Source organism: Siphateles boraxobius, unplaced genomic scaffold, assembly GCF_051911475.1.
Source record: "Siphateles boraxobius isolate OS27281-9 unplaced genomic scaffold, OSU_SipBor_1 130, whole genome shotgun sequence".
Classification (NCBI taxonomy): Eukaryota; Metazoa; Chordata; class Actinopteri; order Cypriniformes; family Leuciscidae; genus Siphateles; species Siphateles boraxobius.
The window spans coordinates 44,562,545-44,574,679 of record NW_027508734.1 but is presented as its reverse complement, the minus strand read 5'-3'; the positions used below and the strand labels follow the sequence as shown (position 1 = coordinate 44,574,679).

Here is a 12,135-nt window from a genome sequence, read left to right as displayed (position 1 = left end):
AAATGCCAAGAAAACACTCAAACTTCAGGTCACATACAGGCTGTCAGTGACATCCCTACGGTCACTGCCCAAGCTATAAGCCTCAAAGAGCCCTCCAAAAAAGGAAAAGCCTACCAAGGCCGCTCAAGGGCTTGAAACCAACAGCTTTCATGGAAGGGGTTCCTTTAAGGGCATTATACCAGAGGGGCTGAATGTAGTCCCGTCCAGTCACTTTCTGAGGGGGACATAGGGTCAACCCCACATGCCACCAGGGAGGCTGACCTGATGGCAGACCTGACCTGACCAAATCTACTGACCTAGTCTTTCCAACAACCTATCTGTATCCCTAAACAGAGTCTCTCATAAAAAAACAATAGTGAAACCGGAGCATAGAGACGGGCATGCTGAGGAGAGGAGAACTCAGCATAGCGCTTTATAACCCTTGCAAACAAGTGGAGTAACTCTACTCAATCCTGGATCTACACCGTGTTTTGAAACATTGTGGAACACTCTAACAAGGGACCCTATATAATGGTAGCACCTTCAACTCTAGGGCTGATCTAGCAGGGAGGCCTCGTGAGAGTCCTTCAACCTTCTAAACCAGACTTAGGGTTAGCTAGAAAAAAAAAAAATATATATATATTTTTTTTTTGACTATGCTCTGGGCTAGAATCAGGGAGGCTCAAAGGGAGCCTACAACGTGATGATCTTATTTATTGCTAAAATCCACATGATGGTGGAACCACCTTCAAGGAGGCCTGTGAAGGCCTACTACTTGATAATGATACTTGTCAGCAGAACTAGCCTCAGGTATCATAGGTGTACTCACAGAAATACTGTGGGCCCGGTTTTTCGTACTTTACATTGCCAATGGACAGTGTACTCAGCTAGAGCGCTACCGAACTGTCGAGGAGGCCTATAGAAAGGCCTACAACTTCAATTATCAAAAGTAAAAGTCCCAAATGGTAGGGAGTACTAAAGTGAGCCCCAGTGGTGCACGGCGAATTAACCAAAGCTGTGGGTATCCAAAAAACCACTAAGCCCAAGGGAAATGGAGGCCTCAGCTATGAGGCCAACGACATTTTTCACCTTATGACTTGAAAATAAATTCAAGGGGCCTAGATAATCAACCTAAATACTAGCTGGGAAATTCTAGCTACCATATACAGCTCTGAAAGCGGATACCTCAGCATTACTGCTTCCAGCTCTCTCTTACAGAGAGAGACTGGTCTGACAACGCCCAGAATATACCTGCATGGGAGTCTTAGGAATAGCCTGGTACCTATCCTGCTATTTATTCTTCCCTTAACATCCACAAGCATTATAGCCTAAGGCAAAAGGCGGGCCTAGGCTACAGGACTCTTGTTGAAAGAGGATGCCAGTACCAGGGAAAAAAATAGACCTTACTATACCTCACCTACATAAGCTGTAGATGATCTAAATCTAAAGAGCCTATCTTCAGATACTGAGGGACTTGGGACGAAAAAGCTTCTAGCAGATCGTCTCCAACAAACTCCTAGTACACATGCCTAAGCCAGATATTAAGGCAGCCCTCGTGGGGATGGCACTTGAATATCCTATGACTGAAGTTCAAAGTTTTAGTCTCATACCAACTCTCAGAAGTGAGAGGAGGCCTGCTATACAAATACAAATAAAAAGTGGCTATCCAGGTGGCCCGAAGAGGGCAAACGCTTGGTTGGTCTATCTGGAGCTTTATACAAAGCAGTGGCCTCAGGAGAAAACCCCCAAATGGGAGGAAGCCATCTCAGGCTGAAAAAAAACCTGTTTGAAGCTCCCGTGCATGGTGGCCTCACTAGAGATTTCTCTATGAAATGAAGCCAACCTGTACATCACTGGGTGACCAAGATTGCCACCACCTACTACATAAACCTAGTGACTCGATCACAAGAGGAGGCCTATGATAATGTATGCAAGCCTACCTATAAAAAAGGAACTTCAGGGCCCTAATTTCCTCATTTTAAAATCCAATCAAACATACCCCTTAATACTTTCTAAATAGGGAACCGAGGTCTAAAGTTAAACAACCTTATAATAAAGACCTACCAAGATCATCCTGCTGCTTGTAGAACGGTGGCCTAAATTTTATTTTTCGAATGAAGGCCTACCACCCAAAAGCTAGAAAGGGCGCACTCCCTACCAAGCCTGACTCCAGACCTTCAGAAGCATTCTGTTTAATGGGAAAATATCATCATCGGTCCAGGTCTCAGGCCTGATGTAAGAAGCGCTGGATCACCTCCCTCAGATCCCTCTTCTTCCTTGAGTCGCGCCTCCTCTCCTGTGTCAGGAGTCAAGTTTGATTCCTCAGCTTGTTTCTCTTCTCCCTCTCTTGCACGTGCACTCTCGCACAGCTGAACACTATCTAAATCAGCATTTCCCTTCTCCCTCTCCTTCACATGCGCTCTCGCACAGCTGAGCACAATCTCAATCTGCGTACACGCGCTCAATCTCAATCTGCGTACACGCCCTCGCTCATCTTCCATCACCTGTTTCCCATTTGCCCTAATCTTCTTGCTATTTAGATCTCTTGTTCTTCTCCCTTCTTTGTTGGTTTATTGTTTGTTCATTCATGCCCATTACAGACGCCTCATCATTGTGAGTTACCTCTGCCTAATCTTGTCCTGTTCCGTCCTGTGTGTGTGTATCAGACAAGAGATATCACCTATTATCCTATGCCAAGCCTGCTAGTCTGTGTTACTGTATCCGCCAAGTGGAGTCAGTGCTCATCATCTCCTGTGTCCACTTTCTGACAGCAACTACCTGTGCCCTTTCAACCTGCCTGGTTGCAGCCTGGTCCTTTTCAGTTTCATTGTCCTGTTCTGCGTCCGCCTAGATGGCCAGTGACCGGCAGACAGCCTATTTTTGACATTTATCTGATCCTCAATAAATCTCTGCAACTAGCTTTCGCTTTTGGGTCCTTTTCGCACTGTGACACTGTCTACGATCCTCGAACCAGGTTGGGCCAGGCCCCCCTGGCTGTCTAGGCGTTGATTCGGACCCGCAGCGTAATGCATTTACATTTACATTTATTCATTTAGCTGACGCTTTTATCCAAAGCGACTTACAATTGCTATTTGTCAGAGGTCGCACGCCTCTGGAGCGACTAGGGGTTATGTGTCTTGCTCAGGGACACATTGGTGTCTCACAGTGGATTCGAACCCGGGTCTCTCACATCAAAGGCATGTGTCTTATCCACTGCGCCACCACCACCCAGATTCAGACACTGGTTCACGTGGAGGGCGTTCCCTATAGCGTCATCGATGCAGTGTGAGTTCCCTTTTGAAAGGGAACTAGTCTTATCACAAGATCCTGAGTTTGTGAGAGAAATTATGATGCTACTAGACTTGTATCGCACCACTAAATCTCACTGTGGCCCCAAGATATTTTGTAATGAGTTAGTAAAACAGATATTTTATCCCAGTGGACCATGGGTAAATTTTGTCACCACAGACACGCATATAGAGTGAATATGAGTATTAGACACAGGCTTTACTTATCTCAATATTGACATATCATGGATTTGTTTTTTATACATCAAATTATTAATCATATTTTTTCTCCAAACCCCACCCATAACAGATTTTACTGTTCAACTCAATCACGTAGTTGGGTTTATGTTTAATAGAATTTTATATTAGGGGACAAATCTGGTAGTAAATAAACAAACACACACACACACACACACACACACACACACACACACACACACACACACACACACACACACACACACACACACACACACACACACACACACACACACACATTTTTTATACAGCTATTTATAAATACCAATTTACCAAATACCAATTTGTTCCCAAAATATGGTAGTTACACATGCACACCTACATTTGCTAAATATGTCCCTATTTATTTATCTATAGACTTCTGTTATCCCAAACTAATTCACCCCTTAATCCTACCCATAAAGAGAATCTCTTTTGCATTTTTGCGTTCGGTTCGGATAAACTATAACGATCAGTCATAATCACACCCACTTTGAAGCGGTACTAACTGCAGTGGAAAAGCAACCGAGCTAAAGCGAACCGAGCTGTGCCGCGCCGCGCCAAGTCATACCACGCAGTGGAAAAGCGAAGCGAGCCGAACCGTACTGAGCCGTACCGAGCCGTACCGAGCCGTACCATGCAGTGGAAAAGCGCCATATGTAACAATTAAGGCCCTGGTATACTTTATTTTCTGCCTTCCACTCCATCTCACGCGCACAGTCGAGAGCAGGAACCTTTCAAGGTATAGGCCTACGCCTTTGGTCGTGAGCGAAGAAAGATGCGTTTAGCGCTTACGTACTATCTAGTGGTTTTCAAGTGCTCAAGTCACTCACATGCACTGTTATACATGCATCGTCCACGTGGCCACAAAAATGCATGTTTCCGGACATCTGCGGATCCTCCTGATGATGAAAATTACGCAGAGGGCCGAAGGATACTTTGGACTTTAATCTCTAAGGCAGAAAAAGCATTGTCATTTAAGTTAGCTAAGTTGAACGTAAAAATTACCGTGAGCCTCAGGCCACTTGTAAGCTATTACATGCAAACCGCTTTTTGTTTGTTATAATGTATCATATGTATAATTTGTAATTTGTTTAAATAATAATATGTAATGTGGTAGAAATTATATTGTGGTGGACACATTCATGTTGGTTCAGAGTAAACAAAATATTCTTGTGATGTATGTACTGTAGTTTGTTGGACAGTATTAGTGAACGTCTAGTGAATGAGAAAAGTGTATTTTAAGAGAGATTATTTTCTGATATTCCACAGTGCCAAAAGCACCTGTGGTTGAAGAAACACCCCCTCACTGGTGACCCAACCAACTAATCTTCTTTAAGGCTCTATTTCTTTTCCATTCAAGTACACGTACACAGCCTGCAAGACCTCTTTAATTTATCTTATGTGTCAGTGTGTGTATGTGTGTGTCCTGAGTCAGCACTGTGCTCTCAGCATTAGAAAGCTCAAGAACAGCAGCGCTCTCCACTCATGCTGTGTCTCTCACACACACACGCACACACACACACACACACACACACACACGCACACACACGCACATACATTACTGATCTGAGAGGGACTTACTGACTTTAGTCTACAAGCCTATAAACATGTTCAGACATCTCCCTCTGCACACACACTTATAAGCCGTCCATTAGGTTATTAACGCAGTCAAAATCTACTGCACATTTATCTGTGTGTATGTGTGGTTTATTTGTGTAAGGTCTCAGAATAGTTGTATTGATTTTGCTAGTGGCTAAAATTTTCTTTCATTATTTATTTATAATCCACATGGGGATTGAATGGCATCTTATGAAATAATGTCTCCTTACCTACAGTAAAAGAACTGGTCAGTAAAAAAAAAAAAAGACCACCAATCTTAATATTGAGAGTTGTGAACAGTACAGCGGATTTTGGGTGTGTTTTTCTTTTTATGCTTATGGTGTTTATCCCCAGAAAGTGGTGGATTTAGGAGAGGGGGTCAAGAAAGTTATAGAAATTATGAAAGACATCATGGGATGATGAAAACAATTGAGAAGCTGGAGCAAATAAATATGTCAACTCTGTAATCAGGTGGGATGGAAAGAGGAAGCTGATCAATTGTGTATATGAAGGAAGTAAAGAGAGGGATGTATAGTACGAAAGTGTAGGCGTGTCGAGATGAAGCAGAATTAATGTGCTGAGACAGAACTACAGAGAGAGCTGGCACAACCGTACACAGAAAGTGACGAGAGGATTTTCACACCAAAGGCCTTGTAGAAATGGCCACAACCTCAACCTATATATTCTAAAGCACATATCTAGATTTTGTCAGGCAACACAACACAATACTTAAATCATTTTGAGGTTTCTGTGCAGTATAGTGCAGCATATTTTAATTTCCATCTCTATCAGCTTCTTATTTTCTTTTCCAATCTCTTTATACTGTATGAACAAAATACAAGTCGGCGTTTAAAACGCACTCACCCAGTGTCTCTCTGTTTCTCCTTAGGTGGTGTGAAGAATTGTTGCAGAAACAGATCGGCCCCACCTCACCATGCCTTTGTCCTTCAGTTCATCCTGCATTTTCCCAATCTCCTTCATTCCCTTGATCCTCCCTGTCCTTCTCCTGTCTTTCTCCATCCCTTCTCAAGCTGACTCCCAAGATATAGCCCAATCTACCTCCAACTGTTCTCAGCATGACGTGTGTGCAGACGGGATCCTTTTGCCAGTGTGGAATCCTCTAAATCCATCAGTTGGTGACAAAGTGGCTCGTGCCATTGTGTACCTAGTGGCACTAGTCTACATGTTCTTAGGGATGTCGATAATTGCTGACCGCTTCATGACTGCCATCGAAGTAATAACTTCTCAAGAAAAAGAGATCACTACCAAGAGACCCAATGGTGAAACGGTCACCACGACAGTTCGCATATGGAACGAGACCGTCTCCAATTTGACCCTCATGGCTCTAGGTTCATCAGCCCCTGAGATTTTGCTTTCGGTCATTGAGGTCTGTGGGCATAATTTTGAGGCCGGTTCTCTTGGTCCCAGCACCATCGTGGGCAGCGCTGCCTTCAACATGTTTGTGATCATTGGCATCTGCATCTACGTGGTACCTGATGGTGAAAGGCGGAAGGTCAAACATCTTCGTGTGTTTTTCGTGACTGCGGCGTGGAGCTTGTTTGCCTATGTCTGGCTCTATCTTATCATCTCAGTGTTCTCGCCTGGTGAGGTGGAAGTGTGGGAAGCAGTGCTGACGTTCCTCTTCTTTCCTCTCTGCGTGGTCCAGGCCTGGATCGCTGATCGGAGATTGCTCTTTTACAAGTATGCTCGAAAACGCTACCGAACCGACAAGGGCCGTGGAATTATTGTGTCCGAGGGCGGGGAGGAGATTGGCAAGGAGGCAGGATTCACAAAGATGGATATGCTTGAAATTGATGGAATCACAACCCATCTGGATGGAGTCCTGGGAGGGGAAAGTGGGCTTGGAGGACGGGATCAAGATGACGAGGCCAGGAGAGATATGGCCAGAACTTTAAAGGAACTGAAGCAAAGACATCCTGACAAGGACATGGAGCAGCTAATAGAGATGGCCAACTATCAGGTAAAAAAGAAGAAAGATTTTAATTATTTAATCATTTATAATATTCATTTCAAATTTATTTTTTATACAATTATAATTGCATAGTTATTATTTATTTATTAATATAAATATTGTTTTTTTAAATTATCTTAAATATTAGGAATATTAAAATCCCCTGCACAAAAAAGAAAAATTTTATTAAAACTTTATTCTCATTTTCTTTTGAAGACAATCTACAGACATGCTTTGAGATATTACAAAACAACATGAATTATGATCCTAAACAGATTATTGTGTGAATATTACAGAATTTGCCCAGGATTTGTGAAAATTTGCATTAATCTCTATTCAACTCTAAATAGATCTAATCTAAAGTTGTATGAAGTTATATTCTTTGCAGGCCTGTTCATTTTAAACTGCTGTGTGTATTTTATATTTTTATAATATTAAAGTACTCTCCTAGTTTAGTAGACACTTGTAAGTAAACCATTTATAGATTTCCCAGAAACTATAAACACTGTCACGTGCTATTTTAAACATTGTTCTGTTTATTTTATATGTACGTGCACTTTGACTATAAGCTGTCAACTGGACTATAAAAATACTTTTTAAATACATTTAATATTTTTTTTTAAATGTCATGTAAATGATTTATTTCAACTGAAATCGCACCTGAGTGTTTTTTTTTGCAAAGTCGTAACATATCAGGATAATATGGTTGTAGCATGTATGCACATTAGTCGGATAGTCAAATAAAAACTGTTGCATATTGGTTCTTTCGGCTACTCATTGATTCCCAATGGCTTCTCAATGGTGTGAGTTTGGTGGCGACACCACCTGTTCGCCCAAACAGTGCAAGACTGGGTAATTGTTTGGTAAACCTGTTCGAAAACCTTCTATTTAGTGCTGATTGTGGTGCGGAATTTACATGCTGCAAATTTAAAATAGTTGTTTTTACAGCTTGAGAAAGCAGCCTGAAACCTAACTGCAGGTTAAAAAAAAAACTTTCTCAAACTAACCATTGCAGGTTCTGGTACAGCAGCAGAAGAGCAGAGCTTTCTACCGCATTCAGGCGACAAGGATGATGATTGGTGCTGGGAACATTTTGAAGAAACACGCAGCAGATCAGGCCCGTAAAGTGGTCAGCAGTGGAGAACCTCGAGAGCAGGAGGATGACCCTCATGTTACAAGAATAGAATTTAAACCTGCCCTCTACCAGTGCTTTGAAAACTGTGGGTCCTTAAAACTTTCTGTGCAAAGGCATGGAGGAGATGCCGGCTGTACTGTTAAGGTGAGTTTAAAGTAAAATACTCTTTAGTTTATTCATTTTTACTAAAGAATAGGATACTCCTAAACTTATTCTCTGATCTTGACTATTAAATGATGCAAATTATGGAACAGATTTTTTCGTTTGTTTATTTAATGAGAACAAGGAAGATCTTTGATCCTTTCAAATGTTAATTCATGCGAAACTCCAGGTGGATTATCGCACAGAAGATGGCACAGCCAATGCCGGTTCTGATTATGAATTTGCTGAGGGCACACTCATCTTCAAACCTAGCGAGAACCTTAAAGAGATCACCGTCGGCATTATTGATGATGACATCTTTGAGGAAGATGAATACTTCTATGTCCGCCTGAGCAATCCCCGTATAGTTGGGTGGGCTGATGGACATCCTATTGCTTTGGAGACTGGAGCACCTGCCCCTAGTGCTGCCCTTGGTGAGGCCCACACAGCGACCGTGACCATCTACGATGACGACCACGCAGGAATTTTTACATTTGAGAGTGAATCGATACGAGTTAGCGAAAGCATCGGCATTATGCAGGTGAAGGTCCAGAGGACATCAGGAGCACGCGGTCTGGTGGCAGTACCGTACCATACAGTGGATGCGACAGCTTGCGGAGGGGAGGACTATGAGGAAGTGTCTGGAAAACTTGAGTTTCAGAACGACGAGACAATGTAAGAGGTTTCTCTCAGCTAATGTGTTTGTTGTGTGGGAGAATGTGTGTGTCTGAGTGTTTGTCAGGAGATTTTACCGCATTAGTGAAAATTCAAAGTGAAAATTATTTTAGGCACACAGTAAGAACTACTGATCTAGGAAGTATATTTTAATTTTGTTCTCTATCAGAAAATTGACTTCAAACTTTCTTGTCTCCTCTGTTCTCATTTTGTTTTGAAGACTGTCTAGATTTCTGAAAACATCATAATATTATGATCCTAATCAAAATATTGTGTGAATTTTCCAGAATTTGCATGAAGCTCCATTATTTGCAGGCCAATACATTTAAAACTGCTGTGTGTAATTTTTACAACAGGCCTATTAAAGTAATCTCCAAGTTAAGTATGCAGAGACAATTTTAAGTAAGCTATTCATAGATTTTCCAAATGCTCTGTCTCTGTGCTGCTTTAAATGTTGTTCTGTCAATTGGAGTATATTTACATGCAATTTAAAAGTAGATTTAAACCAGACTGATTTTTTTTATTTTTTAAATGTCATGTAAATGCTTAGTTCAACTGAAATTTGCACCATTCCATTTTAAGTGAAGTTGTACTAACAGACCTAGATTGCACAGCTGGAGTGAACCTTCACTGTGAAAATGCTTTTAGTGACAGTAAAGTTATTATATTGTGCGAGTTTGGATTTTTCAGGCATGTCAGATAGCTTATTTTAAGGGGGAGGGGGGTCTGGGGGTTGGGGTGGTCTCTTTATAATCACTAAAAAGCTGCCACTCATCTTCATCGCAAGTTCCGTTATAATTAGTGAAGCTGACTGCACAATGAATCTCTTATTTACATAACGCCTACACTATGTTAGCAAAAACTCAGGCGTTTTGAATGAGAAAATCTCGATGGGACTATGCTAGACTCGATGTCCAGTCGAGACTTATTATATGTATTCTTATATATATATATATATATATATATATATATATATATATATATATATTAGTGCTGTCAAACGATTAAAATATTTAATCGCGATTAATCGCATTAATGCCATAGTTAACTCGCGATTAATCGCACATTTTTATCTATTCTAAATGTCCCTTGATTTCTATTTGTCTCATTATTTTTTCTAATTTTAATGCTCTTATCAACATGGAAAAGTGGATCAGCAGTAAGTTTGTTCTTAGCTGTGGTATCCATGTGCTTCTGTCTGAAGTCATCCATTGTAGAGCTTAGATCGGGCCCAAAAAATCAAGCCCGACCCGAGCCCGTGCGCATTGTGTCCGAGCCCGGCCCGACACATAAACTGTAATTATGAGCCCGAGCCCGATTTAAACCCGTCCATTTTTTTAATACGTGGGTCGTTATAACTGACGTTCTCAACTACTTTCTATGTTACTTTCTCCCGCCCGCAACATTTTTGTCCCGCTCCCGCCCACAAACAGACTCTTTTTTTTGTAGGCTACCTCCAAATACTTTAGCCTACGTGTCACCACCATACACATCAGCATAAATGCTCCTGATAAATTATTTGTTATTAAAGCATTAACACACAAACCACTGTTATAACATAAAAGCAAGCAGATACTGAGTGCATGGTTTGGCATGACTGAATGCGCGCAAAGTGTGCTCCCTTAATAATTCCTAAAAAGCTGACATCAGTTCATCGCAATCTCACACATCTGTTATTATCAATGAAGCTGACTGCACAATGCATCTTTCATAATATATACACTTTGTTTGTTATAATGTGAGGATTTGCCAGCATACAGAATTCAGCACTGAACAAAAAGTCTGTTTTGAGCGGTGAGGGGAGTCTATCTTAAATGCTTCTGATTGGCCATTGCGTTCAAGAAATCAACACATATGTCTGTGATTGGCTACATCCCTCAACGCTGCAAACATTTTATAAAAAGAAACTCTGGCCTGTAAATCGTTTCTATTTTGTTTTAGTTGTTCTTGTTGCTTTTCTGCAACATATGAATAAAAATGTATTAGTTTTTATGTTTTATTCATAGATATTTCTAGTTTGCGGGAGTCCCGCGAATCGTTTTATTCTCCCGTATCCGCACACAGAGTGAGTGCATTACCGCCCGCGCTCGCACTCGGTTGCGCTGAGAGTGCACGTCTCTAGATCGGCGTCTCGCGCTCGCGCCATCCACTCAAAACTTAACGTTAGCCTACTACTCTTTGGCCGGCGCGCAAGCCCAAACAAGTACGTGCGGCGTGCCTGTTGTTTTGTTTCCGGTCTAGCTATCCGGTGGGATGTTGTAGTTTTTCTAACGTTACTAGTTGTTGCAACAGCATGTGAAAAAAATATGAAGTTTGCTAAGCCAAAAAGAGCGTTAATCTCGCGATAAAAAAATTGACGCCGTTAAAATGTGTTTGCGTTAACGCCGTTAATAACGCGTTTAACGCACAGCACTATATATATATATATATATATATATATATATATATATATATATATATATATATATATATATTGAACATGTTGGGAACATATACAATGGATTTGGCCGTTTGACGTGCCTCAGGCTGTAATACACAAAATAGCAGGTGAAAGGGAATTAAAGTGTTCAGGTAAAGGTTGTGACAGTCTACAGGTAATAATGTGTGATGCAGTTTCAACTGTGCATAACATTTGTGTCATTCAAGCCACAGGTAACAGTGGTAGCTGTTGGCTGATCATAATATAAGGCTGATATTACATTAAATGTAACCATATTAATTTTCCAATATTAATAAAAGGCTACAGCTGTTTTTTTTTGTTGATCTATTGTTAAAAAAAGCTTCATAAAAGCTTTTTATGTCTAATGCTTCATTCCCTGGTCTATAGTAAATCTGTCATCATCTATTACACTAAGATCAGAAATGATTTAGTGATGTTTTTTGATATCAGTTATAAATATACTGTAAGTTAGTTTAGTCTTGGTATCTGGATGCTAACATAAATACAACTGTGATAGTTCCTCAGTCCCAGAAACAAAAGTTGTTTTTTTGTGATAGATAGATAGATAGATAGATAGATAGATAGATAGATAGATAGATAGATAGATGGATGGATGGATGGATGGATGGATGGATGGACGGACGGACGGACGGACTAGACAGACAGA

The 12,135-nt window shown here is 41.0% G+C and overlaps 1 protein-coding gene across 1 annotated transcript in view; it reads left to right on the top strand.

Moving 5' to 3' along the window:
- The window catches only part of slc8a4b (solute carrier family 8 member 4b), a 115,627-nt gene that overhangs the window by 60,738 nt on the left and 42,754 nt on the right, over positions 1-12,135 (top strand). The window contains exons 3-5 of the mRNA XM_077229578.1: positions 5,995-7,086; positions 8,093-8,356; positions 8,544-9,028. Of these exons, the coding sequence (XP_077085693.1) occupies positions 6,040-7,086; positions 8,093-8,356; positions 8,544-9,028 (1,796 nt within the window). The 5' untranslated portion in view covers positions 5,995-6,039. The remainder of the gene's footprint in view (positions 1-5,994; positions 7,087-8,092; positions 8,357-8,543; positions 9,029-12,135) is intronic.